The 27,757-nt window shown below is 45.7% G+C and overlaps 1 protein-coding gene across 3 annotated transcripts in view; it reads right to left on the reverse strand.

Annotated features, from left to right (window-relative positions):
- Positions 1-629: 629 nt before the first annotated feature.
- LOC121554138 (rho GTPase-activating protein 6) overlaps positions 630-27,757 on the reverse strand; it is a 98,500-nt gene continuing 71,372 nt past the window's right edge. For 2 of the 3 annotated variants that reach the window (XM_041867588.2, XM_041867590.1), the window contains exons 4-13: positions 16,303-16,388; positions 15,540-15,758; positions 12,145-12,355; positions 8,974-9,029; positions 7,996-8,146; positions 6,414-6,562; positions 5,152-5,331; positions 4,942-5,030; positions 4,116-4,429; positions 630-2,012 (exon numbers count right to left, since the gene is read on the reverse strand). In XM_041867588.2, the coding sequence (XP_041723522.1) occupies positions 1,681-2,012; positions 4,116-4,429; positions 4,942-5,030; positions 5,152-5,331; positions 6,414-6,562; positions 7,996-8,146; positions 8,974-9,029; positions 12,145-12,355; positions 15,540-15,758; positions 16,303-16,388 (1,787 nt within the window). In that variant the 3' untranslated portion in view covers positions 630-1,680. The remainder of the gene's footprint in view (positions 2,013-4,115; positions 4,430-4,941; positions 5,031-5,151; positions 5,332-6,413; positions 6,563-7,995; positions 8,147-8,973; positions 9,030-12,144; positions 12,356-15,539; positions 15,759-16,302; positions 16,389-27,757) is intronic. The other variant, XM_041867589.2, reaches the window with a different exon arrangement.

The raw sequence follows: 27,757 nt of genomic DNA on the forward strand, positions 1-27,757 counted from the left end.
TCGATAGATGTCCTCTTCACTTATTTAACTAGCCAAGAATGTAAATGGAATTGAACCCGGTTCTGGTCTTCTGTACAAAGTGATTACGTTGAAGTACACTTTGAGAAAGTGAACAGTGTGTATTGGGATGCAGAGTGGTCTCGGCCCAGATGCAGTGAAGCTTGGTATGGTTAAAAAATAAAATAAAAAAATTTGGTCCCCAAATTGTCTCCAATAAATAAAAAAACGACTTGTGTAAGATGGGGAGGGAAAAAAACAATCAAACTGCATTGTCATTTGTTTCCCTCGGTCTGTCTCTGTGTACTAGTTCTGTTACATTGTACATTTATAAGTACTGTCGAACATGTACAGGTTTTTTTACTGGTAAACGGGATGTTCTCTTCTCTCAGGGGTTGCTGCTGTCTCCACTGACTCTTATCATTGTTCTACAGTCTGTTCCAGAACTACACGACAATCCAAAAATACAACAGAAATTCCCCAAACATTACACATTAGGGATGTACATGAATGATAACAAGCGTCTTCTTGCTTCATAAAGCTGGGAATCAACAACCCTGTTTCGTGTTTTTAAATCTGTTTCACCCCCTGAAGATTTCCCGCCCCATTGTATTAAATAAAGAATGATGAAGTAACAGTTGTACATTTAATTCGGATCAGGTACATAATACTTACAGGATACAACTGTCAGAAAAATAGACAAACTTCAAGGGCTAGCTAAACCTTGAGGGGGCTCTCGCTTGCTTGTTAAAGTACATAATAGTATTGCCAAGGTGAGGGATCTAAATAGGATTTAGCAAGCACCTCGTGGAACAAGTGTTGTGTGTAATATCAACACAACTTAAAAGGATCAGAACACTAACATACACATACATACAACCAAAAGAGACAAAATACTGCATTTACATGGTAAGGACAGGGTTATGGTGAAGTAGACGTTGCTGTAAAAGGTGTGTCTCTTGTAGCCTATACACAGCATTCTCTCTCAGAATCTTCAGGGTATGTCTTTAGTTCTAGAACATCTGGGCTGTGTTCTCTACGGCCATATTGTCCCTGGTAGTTAATTCCAATAGTCCTGTGAAGCCTGGCAATAGTTCCAGTCCAGAGCAGCCAGATACAAGGTGTGGTAAAGGTCGCCCCCTTGTGGAATAGAAAGAAGAGGCCCCAATATCTTGTTTTGTGTAGCAGAAGCTGAAGCAAACAAGTTATATACTTTTCTGTACATCTTACACAAGCCCCCCACTTGCAAAAAAAAAACACGTCATGGTAACCAATGTTTCAAACGCAATTCATGAGCTTCGTAAAAAGCTGTACTGTGACAAGGGATAGTATACCATAACATAGTCTTCAGCCGTATCACACAGAGTCCAAAGGGGATACAGGGACAATAGTGTAACAAAAAACGTACTGTTGTGTGTAATGTTAGTCCCAAGCAGTGTTAGTATAAAACAGTATGTGTGTATGTTTGGGTTGTGCTTGTCTGACACATATATATACCCTCCTCTACGCTCACCAGAGTCCTTCAACATGTTCCAACCACCTCCCATCAGCCTAGAAACTGGCTAGCCATAAGGCAGAACCGGCAAAAGCCCGGTGGGCTGGTCCAACGATTTCTAGTCCCAATCCGCCCCCTGGACTGCACTCACCCCTCCATCCCACCGCCCAGTGTCCTGTCCTGTCCTATCATACCATGGTCTCTGACTCCGAGCCCTTCCCTGTGAAGAAGTCCCAGAAATAACTGGAATGACTAGGAGAGGGCTTCTCCCTCTCCTCCTGGGACGTCTGCCTCACCCAGACACTGTTATCCCCCTGTCCTCCCAGGCTGGAGCATGAGGCAGCCCCCAGGGTGAAGCTCAGATCTTCCCCCAGCGGGGCCCTCTGTTCCTGGGCCTGGAGGTGGCTGTCCTCTGGGTGGACTCTGGAACTGCTGGAGGGCTGGGCCAGACTCAGGAGGTTGTGGTGGGAGTGGAACGGTCTCATCTGGCCGATGGATTTGGACGGGATCACGTTGGAACCTGTGGAGGGAGAGATGTGTTACTTTGTTATTTAGAACGTTGTTACTTTGTTATTACTTTCCTCTTTTGTTTTCTAATGTTCCTCTATTGTTCTTCAAACAAGGGGGAGGGCCGATGACATCACGGATTCCCATCAGACCAACACCTTGAAGTTTGCAGTTGTGTCTAAAAAACACTATTTTGCTGAAAACCCTTTTTTTTTTACACTTAACTGCATGTACTCTTATCCAGAGCGACTTACAGGAGCAATTAGGGTTAAGTGCCTTGCTCAAGGGCACATCGACAGATTTTTCACCTAGTCGGCTCGGGGATAAGAACCAGCGACCTTTCGGTTACTGGCACTACACTCTTAACCACTAAGCTACCTGCCGCCCTATGAGGTTTTGTTTTTCCAACAGGAAAAGTTCTAAAATAGCTGGAGTGCGTCTTTAACCCTAAGCCTAGCCATAACCATAGCAACAGAACGAATAAAGGTGTCCCCTTGTCACGATCGTCATGGAGAGACAAAGGCGCAGCGTTGAAGGTGAACATATTATACCCCCCCAAAGGCGCAGACTCCGACCGCGCCAACCAACCACAACAGGGGAGGGACCGGGTGGGCACTCCGCCTCGGCGGCGGATCCGGCTCCGGACATGACCCAGGCACGGGTTGTGCTGGACTGACGACGCGCACCCCTGGCTTGGTGCGTGGAGGAGGAACGGGCCTTACCAGGCTGACGACGCACACCGTAGGCTTGGTGCGTGGAGCAGGGACAGGCCGGACTGGGCTGACGAAGCACACCACTGACTTGGTGCGGGGAGCAGGAACGGGCCGAGCCGGGCTGACGAGCGCACCACTGCCTTGGTGCGGGGAGCAGGAATGGGCCGGACCGGGCTGACGGGCGCACCCCTGACTTGGTGCGGGGAGCAGGAATGGGCCGGACCGGGCTGACGGGCGCACCCCTGACTTGGTGCGGGGAGCAGGAATGGGCCGGACCGGGCTGACGACGCGCACCACTGACTTGGTGCGGGGAGCAGGAATGGGCCGGACCGGGCTGACGACGCGCACCACTGACTTGGTGCGGGGAGCAGGAATGGGCCGGACGGGCTGACGACGCGCACCACTGACTTGGTGCGGGGGAGAAGGAATGGGCCGGACCGGGCTGACGACGCGCACCACTGACTTGGTGCGGGGAGCAGGAATGGGCCGGACCGGGCTGACGACGCGCACCACTGACTTGGTGCGGGGAGCAGGAACGGGCCGCGCCGGGCTGACGAAACGCACCACTGACTTGGTGGGAGTGGCAGGAACAGGCCGGACCGTACTGGGAACACACACCACTGGCCCTACGTGGGGATCAGGAACAGGCCGGACCGGACTGGCAACACACGCCAGTACCTCTCGCCGTGCCTCTACAACCTCCTTCCCCCTGTTGACCAGTGACTCCCGTAACCTGGCGGCCTCCTCTGCCAACCCGCTGGACCGCTCTATCGCGGCCTCCTGCTGCCCCGACGTCGTGAGCCCCCCCCTAAAAATTTTCTGGGGGTCTCTCCTCCCCGTGGGCCAGGCCTCCATCGTTCTCGCCCAACTCTCGCTCCTCTGTCTCCAACTCCCGCCATTCAGCTCCTCAATGGGCTTGACCCAGTCGAAGCTCTTCCTCAACTGGTCCCAAGTCCACCCTCTCTGCTCCTCACTAGGCTTGACCCAGTCGAGGTTGCCACGGAGATCTGCTAGCGATGGCTCCTGGACACGCTGCTTGGTCTGGTTTTGGTGGTTTCTTCTGTCACGATCGTCATGGAGAGACCAAGGCGCAGCGTTGAAGGTGAACATATTATATTTATTTAATGATCACACGATCAAAACAACAAACGAAAAACGTGACGTCTATGGTTTAAACACAAACCAACACGAACAAGAAACCACAAACACAAAGTGAAAGACAGACAGTTAAATATGGCTCCCAATCAGAGACAACCAGCTGACACTCGTTGCCTCTGATTGGGAGTCACTCAGGCCAACATAGATAGACAACGACTAGAACCTAAACAAAATAAACACCCTGGCTCAACATACGAGAGTCCCCAGAGCCAGGGCGTGACACCCCTCTATGACCCGTGACTTACGTTTCTTGTTGTTGTGGTGTCGTAGGGCGTCCAGGTTAAAGAACACCTCACTGGTCAGGCTGCCGTCCCCGGGCCCGTCCGGGTTGAAGAGGGGCGAGGGGGGCTCCAGGGGGGACAGGTTATAGAGGGGCGAGGGGGGCTCCAGGGGGGACAGGTTATAGAGGGGCGAGGGGGTCTCCAGGGGGGACAGGTTATAGAGGGGCGAGGGGGGCTCCAGGGGTGACAGGCTACCACTGGACACCCCCACAGAGTCCAGAGACACCCCCGTGTCCCGCCGACCCCCCGTAGAGTCTACTGTCCCCACCGCCAGGTGACTGTCACCGTGGGAGGGAGGAGAGTGAGGGGGAGAGGGAGGAGAGGGAGGGGGAGGAGGAGAGGGAGGAGGGGGAGAGGTAGGAGAGGGAGGGGGAGGAGGAGAGGGAGGAGGGGGAGTGGGAGGGGGAGGAAAGGGAGGGGAGAGGGAGGAAAGGGAGGAGTGGGAGAGGGAGAGGGAGGGGGAGAGGGAGTAGAGGGGGGGAGAGGGAGGAGGGGGAGAGGGAGAGGGGGGGGAGGGGGGAAAGGGAGGAGTGGGAGCGGGAGGGGGAGGAAAGGGAGGGGGAGAGGGAGTAGAGGTGAGAGTATTTTATTATCCACGTTGCAGAAAGTCTTGCAGTGCTGGTGATAAAGATATATACACATACTCAATAAAACACACAACACTGGGATTCAGACACAACTGATGTGCTGATCCAGGACAAGTTTAGCCTTTTAGATCATAATAAATAAGAATAGACAAGGGGAACTACTCTGAGACTCTTTGTAAATATGGGCCCTGAAATACACCTACCTGAGTTTCCTGCGGAGGAGATAGTCGATGATGTCAGGATCTGTCTGAATGAGACTCATCAGCACCTCTTGCTGGAGCTCTGCTGACACCTGGGGAGAAGAGGACAGGAGATTTACACACACACACACACACACACACACACACCGCCTCCACCCCACCCCACCTCACACACACACACACACAAAACCCCCCCTTATGCACACTTCGTACCGTGAACAGTCGCCTGTAGTTCTGTATAAGGTGCAGGGTGACGTTGATGATGGCGGTGCTGTCCTCGATGCCCATGGCGTGAGGACTCATCTCCCTGTCCCCTCCGCCCCTTTCCCCCTGCAACAGGTTGGGACCAAAGATCACCGCCAGGTTGGTCGCTGTCATCTTGTTGCCTGGGAACTGCAGTGAGAGGGGAGAGAGGGGGGTTAGGGGGAATGACCACATATTAGGTCTACCTACTGTTCAGGCTAGGCTAGTTACAGTATAAGCTACAGAGACAGAGAGAGAGAGAGAGAGACAGAGACAGAGAGAGGGACAGAGACAGAGAGAGGGACAGAGAGAGAGAGAGAGAGAGAGAGAGAGACAGAGAGAGAGAGAGAGAGAGAGAGAGACAGAGACAGAGAGAGGGACAGAGAGAGAGAGAGAGAGAGAGAGAGGGAGAGAGAGGAGAGAGAGAGAGAGAGAGACAGAGACAGAGAGAGGGACAGAGAGAGGGACAGAGAGAGAGAGAGAGACAGAGAGAGAGAGAGAGAGACAGAGACAGAGAGAGGGACAGAGAGAGAGAGAGAGAGAGAGAGAGAGGGAGAGAGAGGGAGAGAGAGAGGGACAGAGAGAGAGAGAGAGAGAGAGAGAGAGAGAGAGAGAGAGAGAGAGAGAGAGAGAGAGAGAGAGAGAGAGAGAGAGAGATAGGCAGTGAGAGACAGAGACAAAAAGAGAGAGGGTTAAGAGGGTTAAGTTTGAACCCAAAATCCATTATGTTCTCTCCTCTTGAGTGTGAGAGAGAGAGAAGCTGACTTGTTGAGGATGGACAGATGCTGACAGAGAAAGACAGAAAAATAGAGAAACAGACATAAGCTGACAGGGAAAGAGATAGACAGGTGAACAGAATGATAGACAGACACACACACACACAGTCTTGTACAGCTAACCTTGTGGGGACACACAATTCAATCACATTCAAAATCCTATTTTCCTTAACCCCTAACCATAACCCTAACCTTAACCCAAAAACCTAACCTCATCCCTAAACCTAAACCTACCCCTAGCTCCTAACCCTAACCCTAAAACTAACCCTAGCTCCTAACCCTTAACGTAATTCTAACACTAATTCTAACCTTAACCCTAAACCCCCTAGAAATATCATTTGACCTCATGGGGACCAACAAAATGTCCCCAGCTGGTCAAATGTTTTAGTTAAACACGTCCACACACACACACACACACACACACACACACACACAAACACACACTTGGACACTAACCACCTGGTCCTGTGGTCCCGTGGTGTCCTCTGCGTGGCTCTGTACGGTGTGTAACAGGGTGAGGAGGCGGAGCAGGGTATCACAGTTACAGGCCGGTAACAGGTAGAGCATCAGCTGCAGGTACTGGAACTGGTCTGTCCCTCGCAGAACTACAGGACAGAGACGGGTTAGATACCCACAGAGGAGACAGAGACGGGTTAGATACCCACAGAGGAGACAGAGACGGGTTAGATACCCACAGAGGAGACAGAGACTGGTTAGATACCCACAGAGGAGACAGAGACGGGTTAGATACCCACAGAGGAGACAGAGACGGGTTAGATACCCACAGAGGAGACAGAGACTGGTTAGATACGGTTGGCGTGGAGGAAGGCAGCGTAGAGCTCTCTGGGCAGTAGAGGGTCAGGGTGTGTGTGTGTGTGTGTGTGTCGTACGGTTGGCGTGGAGGAAGGCAGCGTAGAGCTCTCTGGGCAGTAGAGGGTCAGGGTGTGTGTGTGTGTGTGTCGTACGGTTGGCGTGGAGGAAGGCAGCGTAGAGCTCTCTGGGCAGTAGAGGGTCAGGGTGTGTGTGTGTGTGTGTGTCGTACGGTTGGCGTGGAGGAAGGCAGCGTAGAGCTCTCTGGGCAGTAGAGGGTCAGGGTGTGTGTGTGTGTGTGTGTGTGTCGTACGGTTGGCGTGGAGGAAGGCAGCGTAGAGCTCTCTGGGCAGTAGAGGGTCAGGGTGTGTGTGTGTGTGTGTCGTACGGTTGGCGTGGAGGAAGGCAGCGTAGAGCTCTCTGGGCAGTAGAGGGTCAGGGTGTGTGTGTGTCGTACGGTTGGCGTGGAGGAAGGCAGCGTAGAGCTCTCTGGGCAGTAGAGGGTCAGGGTGTGTGTGTGTGTGTGTGTGTCGACGGTTGGCGTGGAGGAAGGCAGCGTAGAGCTCTCTGGGCAGTAGAGGGTCAGGGTGTGTGTGTGTGTGTGTCGTACGGTTGGCGTGGAGGAAGGCAGCGTAGAGCTCTCTGGGCAGTAGAGGGTCAGGGTGTGTGTGTGTGTGTGTGTCGTACGGTTGGCGTGGAGGAAGGCAGCGTAGAGCTCTCTGGGCAGTAGAGGGTCAGGGTGTGTGTGTGTGTGTGTCGTACGGTTGGCGTGGAGGAAGGCAGCGTAGAGCTCTCTGGGCAGTAGAGGGTCAGGGTGTGTGTGTGTGTGTGTGTGTGTGTCGTACGGTTGGCGTGGAGGAAGGCAGCGTAGAGCTCTCTGGGCAGTAGAGGGTCAGGGTGTGTGTGTGTCGTACGGTTGGCGTGGAGGAAGGCAGCGTAGAGCTCTCTGGGCAGTAGAGGGTCAGGGTGTGTGTGTGTGTGTGTGTGTCGTACGGTTGGCGTGGAGGAAGGCAGCGTAGAGCTCTCTGGGCAGTAGAGGGTCAGGGTGTGTGTGTGTGTGTGTGTCGTACGGTTGGCGTGGAGGAAGGCAGCGTAGAGCTCTCTGGGCAGTAGAGGGTCAGGGTGTGTGTGTGTGTGTCGTACGGTTGGCGTGGAGGAAGGCAGCGTAGAGCTCTCTGGGCAGTAGAGGGTCAGGGTGTGTGTGTGTGTGTGTGTGTGTGTGTCGTACGGTTGGCGTGGAGGAAGGCAGCGTAGAGCTCTCTGGGCAGTAGAGGGTCAGGCATGTCTCTGAGGAACTCCTTCAGTAGAGCCGCCACATCATGGACACTGTGCTCCTCATCCAGACATACATCTGTCCCCATGTCAAAGTCCTCACGCAGCTGCATGGGCAAACACACACACACACACACACACACACACACACACACACGCACACACACACACACACACACACACACACACACACACACACACACACACACACACACACACACACACACACACAACCCATATTAGAACAAGCAGATACACGCACACAAAGGTAGTGGATGCACACACAATAATACACAATTCGAAGCACCCATATGAGAGTCCCAATACACACACACACACACACACACAAACACACACACACACACACAAATCAGAACCAGACATACACATAAACAAATTCACATGCACCGGCTACACACACAGTAAATAAAGGTCAGTTTCCCATGTGATGACCCTTTGAAAACAGGAAATTACAGTTTCAACGGCCCTGGGTACACAGCAGAGGGGAAACACACCTGCCACAACATCAACACAACATTAATAAAACATTAACACACCCAGTAGGTATAAATCACTACAGTACATAGGCTAACGTGTAAACTAAACTCCTGAGTGGCGCAGTGGTCTAAGGCACTGCTAACTGTGCCACTAGATCCTGGTTCGAATCCAGGCTCTGTCGCAGCTGGCCGCGACCGGGAGACTCATGGGCGGCGCACAATTGGCCCAGCGTCGTCCAGGGTAGGGGAGGGAATGGCCGGCAGGGATGTAGCTCAGTTTTAGAGCATGGCGTTTGCAACGCCAGGGTTGTGGGTTCGATTCCCACGGGGGGCCAGTATAAAAAAAAATATGTATTCACTAACTGTAAGTCACTCTGGATAAGAGCGTCTGCAAAATGTAAATGTAATGTGGAAATGCAAAAAAACAAAAGGCTCACCTGCCGAACTCTCTTTATGGAGCTGCCAACACGAAAGATCCCCAAAGTTTGTAGCCCTAAGAAGACAAAGTTGACATTTAATAACAGTTGGTGGTTCATTGTATCCTCTGTGTCTAACTCGTAGGCTGTATTGATATAATTGGACGCAACCATAATCTGTGTTACGAATGGATTCCTATGATGAAGGTAGAGCCAGAAGAGGACAGCCCTCTGACTCTGCGTCCTCTCTAGGTTTCTTCCTATGTTCCTGCCTTCTTGGCAGTTTATCATGGCCACTGCGTCTCTCTTTGGGGTTTTAGGCTGGGTAACAGCACTTGTAACCTAACATAGCAGGCGTAGAAAGACGCCTGAGGAAAATGGAAGTAAGGTTGAAAATACTGTATCCCGGAAAACTAGAAACATGCGCTTTCTGCCAATGCCGCTAAAGGTGCAGCACTTGGGACAAATGCTGATGTAAAAATGGCTTTATATACACACACACCTACACACACTTTATTAAATATTGATTACAAATTGATTGCTCTGGTTTATGCCAAAAGACTAAAGAAAGTAATAGATAACATTATAAATGATATTCAAGCAGGCTTTATAAAGGGCCGTCACATCAATTCCAACATTTGTTTAGTCTTGGACTTTATGGATTATTCAGATGCAATTGGCTCAGATGATATTTTATTTTCAGACTTCAATAAAAGCCTTTGACACAATTGAACATGAATTTCTCTTTCGGTCTCAAACTTTTTGGTTTTGGTGGACATTTTATTGAAGTCATTCGCATGTTTTACAAAGATATAAATAGTTCTGTGATACTAAACCTTAATACATCCAAAAGATGTGTACGACAGGGATGCCCAATTTCGCCTTTGTTATTCATTTTTGTAGTGGAACTTCTATCTCTAGATATTCTGAATAACGCAAATTTGCATGGTTTATCCATTTTTGACAGAGAAATCTAAATTCCCCAACTGGCTGACGATACCATTCTTTTTTTTTTTAAGACAAAGACCAGGTGGCCCATGCCCTTAATGACATCACTGCATTCTCTATCTGGTGTTTCTGAAATCGTATGTTTATATGACTCTCAGACAATACAGAAATAAACAATATTCCTCTAAAGGACTGTGTGAAATATTTAGGAACACATCTATCTAAAAAATCACTTAGCCTAAAATTAAGAAAACCAAGAATATATTTAATAATTGGGTACAAAGGGATGTATACTTGGGAGAGTGCTTCTGTCCAAGATAGAGGGACCGTCTCACGTTGTGAACCCCTCATTGTCTTTATTTGTAAATCCCACTACCTCTAAAGAGATCAAATCTAATCATATTTGTCACATGTGCCGAATACAACAGGTGTAGACCTTACAGTGAAATGCTTACTTACAAGCCCTTAACCAACAATACAGAAACTACGAGTTAAGATAAACTAAAGTAAAAAAAAAAATAACACAATAAAATAACAATAACAAGGCTATATACAGGGGGTACCGGTACAGAGTCAGTGTGCGGGGTTACAGGTTAGTCGAGGTAATTGAGGTAATATGTACATGTAGGTAGGGGTAATAAACAGCGAGTAGCAGCAATGCAAATAGTCCGGGTGGCCATTTGATTAATTGTTCAGCAGTCTTATGGCTTGGGGGTAGAAGCTGTTAAGGAGCTTTTTGGACCTAGACTTGGTGCTCCGGTACCGCTTGCTGTGCGGTAGCAGAGAGAACAGTCTATGACTAGGGTGGCTGGAGTCTTTGAGAATGTTTTGGGCTTTCCTCTGACACCGCCTGGTATAGAGGTCCTGGGTGGCAGGAAACTTGGCCCCAGTGATGTCCCGGGCCGTACGCACTACCCTCTGTAGTGCCTTACGGTCGGATGCCGAGCAGTTGCCATACCAGGATGCTCTTGGTGGTGCAGCTGTATAACCTTTTGAGGATCTGGGAACCCATGGCAAATCCTTTCAGTCTCCTGAGGGGGAATAGGTGTTGTCGTGCCCTCTTCACGACTGTCTTGGTGTGTTTGGACCATGATAGTTTGTTGGTGATGTGGACAATACCTTTCTTGACTTCAGCTGGAAAAAATAAGTCTCACAAACTGAAAAAGTCAGTCCTATCAAATAAAAAAATGGAAGTGTTGGATTTTGTTGACATAAATAACACTTTCAAGATCATTTGGTTGAAAAGATATTTGGTCAAATACAGAATCAATTTGGTATTTCATTCCAAGCAATGTGTTTAATAAGTTGGGAGGTCTTCCATTTTTACTGAAATGTAATTATTTTCCCAAAAGATTACCCGCTAAATTGGTTAGGTTTCACCAACAAGCTTTAATGTCGTTGGTGATGATCACAGAGCTTATCCAGAACTCAGCTTGGAAGACGTGGGCTGACTTGAGAAATATTGTTGTAACAAATACATAACACAAATGTTCCATTGAAGGAACCAATTTACGCCTAGAGGTAAAACATTTTGGAACATGTTTATTCCTGACATTGTCTGGAAAAAAAAAGCTTGGTTGATGCCTTACAAATACTGTATACCAAACAAATTTAAGGAAGTGCAGTTTAAGATTCTACATAAGATACGGTATATCCATGTAATTCTATGTTGTCAGAAATTTTTGATATTGATGATATCTGTGTTTTCTGCGAAAAAGAAAATCTTACACACTTGTTCTATGACTGTAAATCTGTGATAGATTTTTCGGAAAACCTTGCAGAGTACATATTTAGCTTTTTGAACACTACCCATGTTTTTGACATAAAGGATTTAATATGTTACTATTGCAATGATAAGAAGACCATTGAAGACCATTTATTCTTGTTGCCAGATACTTTATACACAAACATAAATTCCAGAATGCTATAACAAAATTACAAATATCTGTGATTGAATGTAATCATGTTGTTAAGACTTTATCCATAGTTAATTACAAAAAGAATAACATCTTCTTCAATCATTATAATTCGATTTTTTCCTGAGTGAATTCAATATTTTTTGTATGTATTTAAAGTATTTTCTTGCTTTTACCTGTGTTTTGTTTTGTGTGACATGTTTGATGTAGTGATGTAAGTTGTTGATCGCTGATAATTTGTGTAATTAAATATTTGTGCCTGATAGAAAAAACTAAATAAATTAAACATTTTTTAAAAAACGACACACACACTTACACACACACTCACCGTGTCTCTCTATGTGACAGCAGCAGCGTTCCACCAGGCGGGGGACCTGCCTATAGATGGGGTTGAGGCTGAGCTTGGTCTGGCTCCGCCCCCCGGCTCCGGCTGCAGTCTTCTTCAGCTCCAGCTCTGCAGGGTGGGACAGCTGCAGCGCCTCCAACAGGCGGGACTGACTCTCTACAAGATCTGAGATGCAGTCCACTGATAGGCCACCCTGTAGAGGGGAAAGGTGGGAAGAGAGACAAAAAAAGAGAGAGAGAGAGACAGAGAGAGAGAGAGAGAGAGAGAGAGAGAGAGAGAGAGAGAGAGAGAGAGAGAGAGAGAGAGAGAGAGAGAGAGAGAGAGTGAAAGAGAGGGAAAGGGGGAAAGAGGGAGAGAAAGAGAGAAAGAGAGACAGAAGGGAGGAAGAGAGGAACATTAGGAAAGTATATGGATATGAAGGAAAGAGAGGGAGGGAGTGAAGGAAGTGAAGGAGGGAGTGAGCGAGTAAACAGAGGAACGGTAGAGACAGTGGGGAAAGGGAAGAGAAGGCAGAGGATTTCAACAATATTTCTCCTGGATTTCAAAAAAAGCTTTCCGTTAGTTGATCTGTAAAAACGTTTTGCAAAATTCTGGCAGTTGCCATAAAGGCTTTCTTGTTGAACTATCCAAGTACTGTAGGGATGCATATTACATTTTCCTTGACTGTCCAATAACCCATTAAAATAATGAGATTATACATCTTTAGAGAGAAATAATAAAAGTATAAATAAATGTTTATTATTTGGTGAAATGTTGTTGGGTCTCTTCAGGAGAGTGTTCTCATGACCAATGTTCTGTCACATTTTTTGGGGCACTGAGCAAATTTGAGGTCTTGTGAGCGGAATCTTGAACATTGTGATAATTTTGTGCTACTTCCATCGCGCGTTCTCAGTGAACACGGAGGCTGTACCCTTACAGTTTTAGACAATGTAGGCCTACCAACTATTCCAATGGGGCAAATCCCATAACATTTTTTACATGAAAATAGCTTTTGATTAATATAACATAGCCTACAGTAGCCTATATGTGGTGTTCAATGCAGGCCTACATTGCATGAGACTTTTAAAAACGTTTTTAAATTATGAAGGGCTTGACATGAATGACTTTTTTACTTGGTCTGTAACACCATGGCTCAAATAGGTGACTGTAAATTCCGTTGTATGATACAAGAAACCACTTTACAAAATAAAAGTAATTATCATTACCATTCAGATAATTAGACAATGTAGGCTACCCCCTCTGCCTATTGGCTTATTTGCATATTCAAGCCTGTCTTAAAATACAACACTGGCCTTTAATTAAGAAATAAGCTTTTACCTGACTGGATTTTCAAAGACAGCTTGAAATGTAGCCTCCATGTTTTGGTGCTCTAGTAGGAAGCAGTAACTCCCCATTGCTGACCTACACTTACCTATAACTGGGCTAATAACTCGCTAACTAGTAAAGAATATCAACAAACGTGCACACGCGAGGCTCTGCGCTCTGATCTGAACTGATCTGAAAAGTGCATTCACTCGCGGGTGATTGAAAGACCGCCGCCAATATAATTCTACCCCATTGCGCTCTCGCTCTGCCTACAACACAATCACAGACTCAATCTTGCAAAGTTAGTATTTGTTTTGTTGGATTGAAAAGAGGCTGCTGTAATGTTGATTCGATCACAAAAACTCTGCGCGGCATGGCATTTCTTCTGCGCAGCAGTCCTGGAGGAAGTGCCGTGCGCAGTTTAGAGGGAACATTGCTCATGACTAATTTATTAGTTCCCTTTGATTCCTGTTTTCCTGTGAATCCATCTTTCCCAGGAGGGGTCAAGTAGTGTGTGTGTGTGTGTGTGTGTGTGTGTGTGTGTGTGTGTGTGTGCGTGCGTGCGTGTGTGCGTGCGTGCGTGTGTGCATATAAACAAGAGTCTGCTACTGCCAAGTCCATCTGCGCCAAATGATGAGTCAACTTCCTTTTATCTCTTGGATGTAATGTATCACATCCAGAAACATGTGAAACATACTCCTCAGCTTTAAGTGCCCAAGTTTGCGCTGCTCAATAGCTAGCTTTTGAGTGCCGCAACGGTAGAGACGCTTGAGGGAGGCCAGTCAAGAGTGTTTGTGAAGCAGAGGTCCCGAGTTGGAGCCAGGTATGTGCCGAATCAGGGGGAGTAGTACTCACTACCTCCTTTACAGGATTGCCTGTGCTTAGCTACATTGCGTTTCTTTTTTAACCTGAAAAACTCGCCAGTCCTTCACGATGACAAGCATACCCATAACATGATGCAGTCACCACTATGCTTGATGGTACTCAGTAATGTGTTGTGTTGGATTTGCCCCAAACATACTTTAACGCTTTGTATTCAGGACATAAAGTTAATTTCATTGCCACATTTTGTGCAGTTTTACTTTAGTGCCTTGTTGCAAACAGGATGCATGTTTTGGAATATTTTTATTCTGTACAGGCTTCCTTCTTTTCACTCTGTCAATTAGGTTACTATTGTGGAGTAACTACAATGTTGTTGATTCATCCTCAGTTTTCTCCTATCACAGCCATTAAACTCTGTAACTGTTTTAAAGTCACCATTGGCCTCATGGTGAAATCCCTTAGCGGTTTCCTTCCTCTCCGGCAGCTGAGTTAGGAAGGACGCCTGTATCTTTGTAGTGACTAGGTGAATTGATACACCATCCAAAGTGTAATTAATAACTTCACCATGCTCAAAGGGATATTCAATGTCAGCTTTTTTTTTTACCCATCTACCAATAGGTGCCCTTCTTTGCGAGGCATTGGAAAACCTCCCTGGTCTTTGTGGTTGAACCTGTGTTTGAAATTCACTGCTTGACGGAGGGGCCTTACAGATAATTGTATGTATGGGGTACTGAGATGAGGTAGTCATAAAAAAATATTGTTAAACACTATTCCATGCAACTTTGTATGTGACTTGTTAAGCACATTTTTACTCCTGAACTTATTTAGGCTTGCCATAACAAAGGAGATGAATACTAATTGACTCAAGCCATTTCAGCTTTACATTTTTAATTAATCGGTAGCAAATGCGAAAAACATGATTCCACTTTGACATTATGGGGTATTGTGTGTAGGCCAGTGACATACAAATGTAATCAATTTTCATGCTGTAACACAACAAAATGTGGAAAACTTAAAGGGGTGTGAATACTTTCTGAAGGCACTGTATGGTAACATGGTCATGTTTTGAAAGTCGTAGTCGACAAATGTTTGTAGCACTTTTGACAGCTCTTTCGAAAGCCCAGAAGAGGTCAGCATATTTCAGCCCAAACTTTCTCACTGTGTGTGTTTTAGTGTGTGTGTGTGTGTGTGCGTGCATGTGTGTGTGTGTGTGTTCATGTGTTTGTGTGCGGTCCCCAACTCCAACTCACCCGTCTCTGCACTCTAGCCGTGTTATCCAGGAACCTGGGTGAGAGTGGTTTGCTGTGCAGCTCCAGTGCTAACGAGGATGATGAAGATGAAGCTGTAGCTCCACTGAAGGGTGACGAAGCCGTGCTGCAGAGGGGTTTGTTCCCGTTGCCCTGCTGCCGTTTCTCAGCCCGGAACATCAGGACGCTGGCCTCCAGATCCAGACAGTCTCTTCTGCTCTCCTTCAGAGCAAATCAGATCAAACTTTTTACACTCAAATCAAATCAATCGCAACACACTTTAACAGTAAAATAGTGTGAGAATTTGACATTTACCCTTTTTATTCTTACCCAGAGTCAGATAAACTCATGGATACCATTTTTTTTTTTGTCTCTGCGTCCAGTATGAAGGAAGTTGAAGGTAGTTTCGCGAGCCAGCATGCAAGCTGTTTCCGGTAGACTTCCAGTCATTGAGCTAATGCTAGTTAGCATTGGCTCACAAAACTACCTTCAACTTCCTTCATACTGGACTCTGGGTAAGTAGAAAAAGGGCTTAAACGCCAGAATCTCGCACTATCCCTTCAAAGGTTGTTCTTCTGTCTTTTCTAGCGGGAGGTTTTTATACTTGTTTTTGGATACTTAGTTGTTCACCTGGATCTAGACACACTGCTGAGTTTTTACTGTCTTTTTCCCACTTTACAGTAAAACAATCCAATTTGTAAGTCGCTCTGGATAAGAGCGTCTGCTAAATGACGTAAATGTAAATGTAATGTAGAAAACGACCAACCTTCAGAGCATCCTGGCGCTGCTTGTACGCCCGGTCGTTGGCTATCGCCTGGGAGAGGGGTATACCAAACGCCTTTGCGGCTGTCTCTGTGGGAGAGATGGAGGGAGGGAGAGAAGGGAAAGAGGGGAGGAGAAATGAGGGATGGAGGGAGGAAGGAGAAGGGAAAGAGGGTGAGAGGGAGGGATGGAGAAAGAGAGAGGGAGGGATAGAGGGAAGGGGAAAATAGGTATGGATGGAGGAAATGAGAGAGGGAAAGATAGGGAAGGAGAGAGAGAGGGAGAAAAAGTCTTACATTAGGGATACTTATTTTTAACAAGTTGTAATTCCCTTTCTCCCCGAGGCTATTAACATTCCTCTCCTTCCCTCCACCCATTCTAATCCCATCTCATCTCCACTACTCACAAACAGGAAGGTATTTCATATTTAATCTCCCCCCTGTGTTTTGAGGGTTAAATAGCCATACATACAATAGTAACATTTCTATGGTGGGAACCATTTATTCTACCCATGGGTATTGGGGCCCAGTAATGCCCTATATCAGGGGTCTCCCACAGGTCGATCGCCTACCAGTAGCTGTGTGTAGCCAGTTGGTGTGATAACCTTTCGTGGGTTGACAGAAATACATTCCCCAAAACCTTCTCAATTAAATGTTAACTGCAAAGTAGGTTTACCTGGCAGAAGGAAATCATGAGGAAGTATATCATGAGGAAGTATATCATGAGGAAGTATATCATGAGGAAGTATATCATTTCTATCTATTATTTGTTATTTACTAGCTTTGCTGTGAAATTAGCAGCAGCCATTAGATGGCACATTCCTCACTAGCTAGATGCGCAATTAAAGGGCCAGATGCGCAATTAAAGGGCCAGATGCGCAATTAAAGGGCCAAATGCGCAAATAAATGGCCAGATGCGCATTTAAAGGGGAATTGCACTCAAAAATCTAAATGTGTTCGATTTCTTCTAGACCCCCCCCCCCAAAAAAAAATAATTTTATTTAACCATTGACATCGACTTAGAACATCCAATTCCGTTGTTTCTCTATGAACATTTTTTATTTTAAGAGTGAAAAATTAAACTGAGAACATAATTTGGAAAAATATAAAACAGAATTTGGGGACAGATTATCACAGATTTTATAGGGCCCCCCTTAGAGTTGTTTATTAACCATTATTTTACCAGGTATATTGACAGAACACATAGTGCACTACTTTCTCTTGTACACTAAGGACCCTGGGAAGAGTTGCAGGGGAGAGGAGAAGAGAAGAATGTGACTATTTGAAAGCTAGAAAATAATGTGTAGCCTGCCCCACGTACTACACTTTGACCCCATCCATAAACAACCCCTTCCCCTAAATACCCTCCTTATATACATTTCAAACTCGCAGATCTGAGGAAACAACATTGATATCTACTGTATATTCCTTTGTTTTCCTCACTATTGGTGACAGAGCCATGTATTTAGAGAGTTGGGACATTGAGGTTTCTGCATTATGATGCTTTAATTAACATGACACTACAACATTCTATGGCAGCCATGTTAGCGCCCCATTAACATGACATGGGAAATATTTAACCAATACTATGTAACTAAATGTTTAGAATTAGAACAATATTCAAAATTCTAAAAGTTGGTCCAAATCTCTATATATATGGTTCTGGTGACATATAACATTTTGGTGTCAGCATATAACAGTAAAATGCCATTATTTTATGTCACAATATAGATAACTAGTATGTCAGCAAGTGGCATATACCTACAATGGTTAAATGTCACTATTTTGACATATTTGAATGGGGCCATGTTGCTGTGTGAGTTTTGGCCTGGCATTGTAATCTGGGCTAATTGTCCCTAAATCGTAAATAGTGACGGGGAGAGGAGGTTAGAAGGGGATCAGGATACATCCTGTTAGTCAAACAACGATGGCCGTCCCAAGTGGCACCCTCAATAGTGCACTACATTTGACCAGCGCCCTATCGGTAGGGTTCAAAAGTAGTGCGCTAAATAGGGAATAAGGTGCCATTTGAGACTTAACCTACAGTCACAGACAGACCATCACACCTGAAAGACAGACAGCAAGGCAACCGTGACACAGCATAACAGGTGTCACTGTGCTTGCTTAACAGTACAGCTTACTTCCCTGTCCTTGTCCCAGACCCACACTGGGCTCCAACCAGGGATCATCTACCTCGCAAACACACATGACCGCCCGCTTGACAACGTCAGAGCCAACTATGCTGTATGAGGAGACGCGAACATAGATATTTGAAGCTGGGGAGTGAGGTTTACGAATCCAACGATATACCATTACAATAACAGTACTGTAGCTCTACATCAGGGCTGCCCAATCCTCTTCCTGGAGATCTACTGTCCTGTAGGTTTTCAGTCCAACCCTCATTTAGCATATCAGCTAGTTAAGGTCTTGTTGAGCAACTAATAAGTAGAATCAGGTGTGTTAAATTAGAGTTGGACTGAGAACCCACAGGACGGTAGATCTCCAGGAAGAAGGTTGGGCAGCCCTGCTCTATTATAACACCCCCACCTGCCCCCCCGTGCTTAGCCCTGTACTCCTCCAGTCTCCTCTGTCTACATATCCCCCATAAGCAGCCCTAATGTCTTGGAACAAGTGTTGACTTGCTAAAACCAGCCGTCTGCTTTCTGACACACCAGAAGTGTTTAGTTAGACAATAAGAAGACACTGCAAGCCCTACCTATGTTGACCGTTCTCTGTAAAGTCTTTACATCTAACCATAAGACCTGTGGTTGTTCTACTGATGCTAAGGTGCTAATGCCCTGTTAAGGGGCTGACATTATACGGAATTCGCATAATTACATAAATAATGTGTTGATTTGAGCAGGAGCTTGAATCACGAGCTGAAGGCAGAAGTTATAGGATGTTGCCTCAAGTTACCTCATCACTCCTAGGATCTCTCTAACACACACACAGTTCAGACATGGCAAACTGTGCCCAGAGGTAAAGCTCTAAGGATACTGTAAGGGTTGACTGAACCTGAAATACACCCCCCCCCCTCTCCCTCTCCCTCTCCCTCTCCCCCTCCCTCTCCCTCTCTCTCTCTCTCTCTCTCTCTCTCTCTCTCTCTCTCTCTCTCTTTCTGTCTCTCTATCTCTCTCTCTCTATTGTTCCACCCCTTCACCCCTCCACCCATCTCATCCTTTACTTGAAGCCGGTCCAAAGGTACACAAAAGCCATGGACACGTGTGGGTAGGTACATCAGAGGTGCCAGACGGGTTGGCACAGAACTAGCTAAATCCTCCAGCAGGTGCCACTGTTTGGCTGAGGGCCAGTGGCTAGCTACAGTAGCTGACAGGCTAACTGGTTAATAAGCTAACTGGCTAGTTAGCCAGCATGTGGCTAGTTGACTAGTGGGCTAGGTGGCTAACTGTCTAATAAGCTAGCTTGCTAACTGGCTAATAAGCTAGCTAGCTAGTAGCTGTCCTCATTTGAATTACAGGACCATACGCCAGCTCTGTAGGCCTATGCTAACTGACAGTTGGCTATGGTACAGTAGCTACATTCTGGACTCCCCTGAAGAGTTTGACCGATAAATGGATGCATACACACAAAGCAGATGTGTGTCCCTGCTTTGTTTGAAGACGACACAACAGTAGTAGGCTTGATTACCAACAATGATGAGACAGCCTACAGGGAGGAGGTGAGGGCCCTGTGAGAGTGGTGCCAGGGAAAAATAACCTCTCACTCAACGTCAACAAAACAAAGGAGATGATCGTAGACTTCAGGAAACAGCAGCATCGACGGGACCGCAGTGGAGTAGGTAGAAAGTTTCAAGTTCCTTGGCGTACACATCACTGACATACTGAAATGGACCACCCACACAGACAGTGTGGTGAAAAAGGCGCAACAGAGCCTCTTCAACCTCAGCAGGCTAAAGAAATTCACCTTCACAAACTTCTACAGATGCACAATTGAGAGCATCCTGTCGGGCTGTATCACCGCCTGCTACGGCAACTGCACCGCCCGCAACCGCAAGGCTCTCCAGAGGGTGGTGCGGTCTGCACAACGCATTACCGGGGGCAAACTACCCGCCCTCCAGGACACCTACAGCACCCGATGTCACAGGAAAACCAAAAAGATAATCAAGGACATCAACCACTCGAGCCACTACTTGTTCATCCCGCTATCATCCAGAAGGTGAGGTCAGTGCAGGTGCATTAAAGCTGGGACCGAGAGACTGAAAAACTGCTTCTATCTCAAGGCCATCAGACTGTTAAACAGCCATCACTAGCACATTAGAGGCTGCTGCCTATAGACATAGACTAGAAATCACTGGCCACTTTAAGAAATGGAACCCTAGCCACTTGAATAATGTTTACATATCTTGCATTACTCATCTCATATGTATATACTGTATTCTATACTATTCTACTGTACATCGCTCTGACATCACTCGTCCATATATGTATATATTCTTAATTCATTCCTTACTTAGGTCTGTGTGTGTTGGGTATATGTTGTGAAATTGTTAGATATTACTTGTTAGATATTACCGCACTGTCGGAGCTAGAAGCACAAGCATTTCGCTACACCCACAAGAACATCTGCTAAACACATGTATGTGACCAATAAAATTTGATTTGATTTGATAAACGACTGCTTTTACGAGACACTATTACTAGAATACTACAGCTCCATTCCTGGAACTCTACAGCAGGGGAATATAGGTCTCTGCGGCACAATGACTGAGCTTTACATCGTATCCAGTCCTTTATACAGGGATGGCCTATAAATGACAACATATCTTCACATGATGGAAAACCATGAATAACTTAGCTAAACAATACAGTAGCTAGTTCAACTCAGGCCATCCATATGATGAATGCTTATTGGAGGGAAACATCAGGCCATCCATATGATGAATGCTTATTGGAGGGAAACATCATGGGGAAGACCCACTGTTGGATAGACAGTATTAATAGCAGCTCACATTTTTAAGAGTCAACAACAAGCGAGACAAAAGTGAATCAAATTAGGCAAGCTAAGGTGGAAAACAAAACAATATAACATGATTACTGTGATGTTCATGTTAAATGTGTGTGTGCCCCTCTAAGAGTCAGTGTTGGGGAAGCTACTCTGAAAATATAATTTACCAAGCTACCAATTACTTCACAATGGAAGAAGTTAAGCTACGCTAAAGCTACCCTTAAGAAACATATAGTTTACTGAACTAAAGACAAAGTTACTTTGGAGAAAGTAATTCACTACATCCAAACTACTCAATTATCATATCTAAATCTGAAATCTCATAGACTACTTTGTGGTCATATGTTAGCAGAATGTGGAATTTAGCCAAGTAAACACAAAAAAAATATGTTTCAAGTGGGAATTAGGCAGGTCTGATCCTGAAAAAGAAAGACAATTCTGGCCTACTTCACGCATATTTAATTTAATTTGCGCAACAAAAAAATAGTGTGTAGTTCCAGTAGTTAGCTACACGCTACATGGTAGAAATGTAATTAACTACTAAAAACACTACCAAGATTTGAATTTAGTTCAAATACAACCAAGCTACTGCAAAATGTAGTTAAATTACTATTTGAACTACAGGTAGTTCACTACTCTCCAACACTGTTAAGAGTGCACAATAGTTATGGGCTAAGAGGGAGATATCCGGAGAGCGAAACAGAATGCAATGTAAGAGTATGGGACAGAATGTAAATAAATGAGCCCAGGGGTCACACATTCCTTATATTCCCTGTATCACTACCTTCCTCTCCACACTGTATCAATACCCTCCTCTCCACACTGTATCACTACCCTCCTCTCCACACTGTATCACTAACCCTCCTCTCCACACTGTATCACTACCCTCCTCTCCACACTGTATCACCACCCTCCTCTCCACACTGTATCACTACCCTCCTCTCCACACTGTATCACTACCCTCCTCTCCACACTGTATCACTACCCTCCTCTCCACACTGTATCACTACCCTCCTCTCCACACTGTATCACTACCCTCCTCTCCACACTGTATCACTACCCTCCTCTCCACACTGTATCACTAACCCTCCTCTCCACACTGTATCACTACCCTCCTCTCCACACTGTATCACTACCCTCCTCTCCACACTGTATCACTACCCTCCTCTCCACACTGTATCACTACCCTCCTCTCCACACTGTATCACTACCCTCCTCTCCACACTGTATCACTACCCTCCTCTCCACACTGTATCACTACCCTCCTCTCCACACTGTATCACTACCCTCCTCTCCACACTGTATCACTACCCTCCTCTCCACACTGTATCACTAACCCTCCTCTCCACACTGTAACATTACCAGCAGGCGCCAAATACATACAATAAATGAGAGAAAGAGATCTATAGATGTAGGATCTTAATTTCACCAGTATTGTCACAGCTAAATAATCCTGCAGCAACAGGATTTGAACGTTTAGTCCATTGTAAACATACAGGCTTCTCTAGGTACATTAACAGACTGGTTAGCTGGCCCCTAACAACAGACAGGCTTCTCTAGGTACATTAACAGACTGGCTAGCTGGCCCCTAACAACAGACAGGCTTCTCTAGGTACATTAACAGACTGGTTAGCTGGCCCCTAACAACAGACAGGCTTCTCTAGGTACATTAACAGACTGGCTAGCTGGCCCCTAACAACAGACAGGCTTCTCTAGGTACATTAACAGACTGGTTAGCTGGCCCCTAACAACAGACAGGCTTCTCTAGGTACATTAACAGACTGGTTAGCTGGCCCCTAACAACAGACAGGCTTCTCTAGGTGCATTAACAGACTGGCTAGCTGGCCCCTAACAACAGACAGGCCTGCCCTGTCCTGGGTAGCCTAATCAAACCTACCCCTGGGTAAGACAAGAGGCTGTCTAGCTGGACCTGCCCTGTCCTGGGTAGCCTAATCAAACCTACCCCTGGGTAAGACAAGAGGCTGTCTAGCTGGTCACTGCCCTGAAGGTAATCACCTGGAGGAAGAGAACATCTCTTCATTCTCTCTGATCACACCTCCACATGGCCAGCACTGGGCTGAGTGTGTGTGGGGGGGGTGAGAGTGTGTGGGGGGTATGAGTGTGTGTGTGTGTGGGGGGTATGAGTGTGTGTGTGGTGGGGGGGGTGAGGAGGAGAGCGAAAGAGACTGTGTACACATATACTTGCATATACTTGTATCAATGTAACTTTAGTTTTTTTGCCAGTGTCTGTGTGTGTGTTGTGTCTGTTTATGAGAGTGTGTCAGTGTGCATGTTTACAACTGTCTACGACAGACAAAACATCACAACAGTGAATCATCTCCACTATAAGCCCTCCTGTATCTCAGTTGGTAGAGCATGGCGCTTGCAATGCCAGGGTTGTGGGTTCAATTCCCACGGGGGGCCAGTATGAAAAATGTATGCACTCACTAACTGTAAGTCGCTCTGGATAAGAGCGTCTGCTAAATGACTAAAATGTAAATGTAAGGAGCCTCTTGCCTCTTGTGGTTGAGATCGAGCTCACTATCGTCAACATGGCAATTTTACATTAGTCAATTACTAGTCAATTAATAAAGGAAGAGTATTGGAGCTACTGCACGACAACAGTGGCTGATCATTTGACAGGCATTAGTCAATTAGTCACATACACTGAGTGTACAAAACATTATGAACACCTGCTCTTTCCATGACATAGACTGACCAGGTGAATCCAGGTGAACGCTATGATCGCTTATTGATGTCACTCATTAAATCCACTTCAGTCAGTGTAGATGAAGGGGAGGAGACAGGTTAAAGAATGATTTTAAAGCCTTGAGACAATTGAGACATGGATTGTGTATGTGTGCTATTCAGAGGGTGAATGGGCAAGACAAAAGATTTAAGTGCCATTGAATGGGGTATGGTAGTAGGTGCCAGGCGCACCGGTTTGTGTCAAAAACTGCAACGCTGCTGGGGTTTTCAAACTCAACAGTTTCCCGTGTGTATGAAGAATGGTCCACCACCCAAAGGACACCCAGCCAACTGGACACAACTGTGGGAAGTGTTGGAGTCAACATGGGCCAGCATCCCTGTGGAACGCTTACCCCAACAAATTGAGGCTGTTCTGAGGGAAAGGGAGGGGGGTTACAGTTCAATATTAGGAAGGTGTTCCTAATGTATGGTATACTCAGTGTACAGTGCATTCGGAAAGTATTCAGACCCCTTGACTTTTTACACATTTTGTTATGTAACAGCCTTATTCTAAAATGTATTAAAATGTTTTTTTCCCCTCATCAATCTACAAACAATATCCCATAATGACAAGCAAAAACAGTTTTTTATACATTTTTGCTAATTTATTAAAAACTGAAATATCACATTTACATAAGTAGTCAGACCCTTTACCCAGTACTTTGTTGAAGCGCCTTTGGCAGCAATTACAGCCTCGAGTCTTCTTGGGTATGAAGCTACAAGCTTTGCACACCTGTATTTGGGGAGTTTCTCCCATTCTTCTCTGCAGATCCTCTCAAGCTCTGTCAGGTTGGATGGGGAGCGTTGCTGCACAGATACTTTTAGGTCTCTCCAGAGATGTTAGATTGGGTTCAAGTCCGGGTTCTGGCTGGGCCACTCAAGGACATTCAGAGACTTGTCCCGAAGCCACTCCTGTGTTGTCTTGGCTGTATGCTTAGGGTTGTTGTCCTGTTAGAAGGTGAAACTTCGCCCCATTCTGAGGTCCTGAGCACTCTGGAGCAGGTTTTCATCAAGGATCTCTCTGTACATTGCTCTGTTCGTCTTTGCCTCAATCCTGACTAGTCTACCAGTCCCTGCAGCTGAAAAACGTCCCCGCAGCATGATGCTGCCACCACCATGCTTCAACGTAGGGATGGTGCCAGGTTTCCTCCAGACGTGACGCTTGGAATTCAGGCCAAATAGTTTAATCTTGGTTTCATCAGACCAGAGAATCTTGTTTATCATGGTTAGAGTCTTTAGGTGCCTTTTGGCAAACTCCAAGCTGGCTGTCGTGCCTTTTACTGAGGAGTGGCTTCCGTCTGGCCACTCTACCATAAAGGCCTGATTGGTGGAGAGCTGCAGAGATGGTTGTCCTTTTGGAAGGTTCTCCCATCTCCACAGAGGAACTCTGGAGCTCTGTCAGAGTGACCATTGGGTTCTTGGTCACCTCCCTGACCAAGGCCCTTCTCCCCCGATTGCTCAGTTTGGCCGGGCGGCCAGCTCTGGGAAGAGTATTGGTGGTTCCAAACTTCTTCAATTTAAGAATGTGTTTTTGGGGACCTTCAATGCTGCAGAAATGTTTTTGTACCTTTCCCCAGATCTGTGCCTCGACAAAATCCTGTCTCGGAACCCTACGGACAATTCTTCGACCTCATGGCTTGGTTTTTATCATCAGTTATCAGGTAGTATTGGTTATGTTTCCTTGTCAGACGTTTCTCTTGTTTTGTATAGAGTCATGTTCGTTATTATTAAACTCACTAACTGAACCTGCTTCCTGACTCCCTGTATCGACGTTACAGAGTGTGTGTGTGTGTGTGTGTGTGTGTGTGTGTGTGTGTGTGTGTGTGTGTGTGTGTGTGTGTGAGTGTGCGTGCGTGCGTGCGTGCGTAGTGTGTGTGTAGTGTGTGTGTAGTGGGTAATGTGTGTGTGTGGTGTGTAGTGTGTGTAGTTTGTAGTGTGTAGTGTATAGTGTGTGTAGTGTGTAGTGTGTAGTAGTGTGTAGTGTATAGTGTGTAGTGTGTAGTGTATAGTGTGTAGTGTGTAGTATGTAGTAGTGTGTAGTGTGTAGTGTGTAGTATGTAGTAGTATGTAGTGTGTAGTGTGTAGTGTGTAGTGTGTAGTATGTAGTAGTGTGTAGTGTGTAGTGTGTAGTGTGTAGTAGTGTTTAGTGTGTAGTGTGTAGTGTGTAGTAGTGTGTAGTGTGTAGTGTGTAGTGTATAGTGTGTGTAGTGTATAGTGTGTAGTGTGTAGTGTGTAGTGTATAGTGTAGTGTATAGTGTATAGTGTGTAGTGTGTAGTGTATAGTGTAGTGTATAGTGTGTAGTAGTGTGTAGTGTGTAGTAGTGTGTAGTGTGTAGTGTGTAGTAGTGTGTAGTGTGTAGTGTGTAGTGTGTAGTAGTGTGTAGTGTGTAGTGTGTAGTGTGTAGTGTGTAGTGTGTAGTGTGTAGTAGTGTGTAGTGTATAGTGTAGTGTGTAGTGTGTAGTGTGTAGTGTATAGTGTATAGTGTGTAGTGTGTAGTGTATAGTGTATAGTGTGTAGTGTGTAGTGTATAGTGTATAGTGTAGTGTGTAGTGTGTAGTGTGTAGTGTATAGTGTGTAGTGTGTAGTGTATAGTGTATAGTGTAGTGTGTAGTGTATAGTGTGTAGTGTGTAGTGTGTAGTGTGTAGTGTATAGTGTGTAGTGTGTAGTGTGTAGTGTGTAGTGTGTAGTGTATAGTGTGTAGTGTAGTGTGTAGTGTGTAGTGTATAGTGTGTAGTGTGTAGTGTATAGTGTATAGTGTGTAGTGTGTAGTGTATAGTGTAGTGTATAGTGTGTAGTAGTGTGTAGTGTGTAGTAGTGTGTAGTGTGTAGTGTGTAGTAGTGTGTAGTAGTGTGTAGTGTATAGTGTAGTGTATAGTGTGTAGTGTGTAGTAGTGTGTAGTGTGTAGTGTGTAGTAGTGTGTAGTAGTGTGTAGTAGTGTGTAGTGTGTAGTGTATAGTGTATAGTGTGTAGTGTGTAGTGTATAGTGTAGTGTATAGTGTGTAGTGTATAGTGTATAGTGTGTAGTGTGTGGTGTATAGTGTAGTGTATAGTGTGTAGTAGTGTGTAGTGTGTAGTAGTGTGTAGTGTGTAGTAGTGTGTAGTGTAGTAGTGTGTAGTAGTGTGTAGTAGTGTGTAGTAGTGTGTAGTAGTGTGTAGTGTGTAGTGTATAGTGTATAGTGTATAGTGTGTAGTGTGTAGTGTATAGTGTATTGTATAGTGTGTAGTAGTGTGTAGTGTGTAGTAGTGTGTAGTGTGTAGTAGTGTGTAGTAGTGTGTAGTAGTGTGTAGTAGTGTGTAGTAGTGTGTAGTGTGTAGTGTGTAGTAGTGTGTAGTATATAGTGTGTAGTGTATAGTGTGTAGTGTGTAGTAGTGTGTAGTGTGTAGTGTGTAGTGTGTAGTAGTGTGTAGTGTGTAGTAGTGTGTAGTGTGTAGTGTATAGTGTATAGTGTGTAGTAGTGTGTAGTGTGTAGTAGTGTGTAGTGTGTAGTGTATAGTGTGTAGTGTGTAGTGTGTAGTGTGTAGTAGTGTATAGTGTGTAGTGTGTAGTAGTGTGTAGTGTGTAGTGTATAGTGTATAGTGTGTAGTAGTGTGTAGTGTGTAGTAGTGTGTAGTGTGTAGTGTATAGTGTGTAGTGTGTAGTGTGTAGTAGTGTGTAGAGTGTCGTGTGTAGTGTATAGTGTGTAGTGTGTAGTGTGTAGTGTGTAGTGTGTGTAGTGTGTAGTGTGTAGTGTGTAGTGTGTAGTG

The sequence above is a fragment of the Coregonus clupeaformis genome, unplaced genomic scaffold (genome assembly GCF_020615455.1).
Source record: "Coregonus clupeaformis isolate EN_2021a unplaced genomic scaffold, ASM2061545v1 scaf0089, whole genome shotgun sequence".
Taxonomy (NCBI): Eukaryota; Metazoa; Chordata; class Actinopteri; order Salmoniformes; family Salmonidae; genus Coregonus; species Coregonus clupeaformis.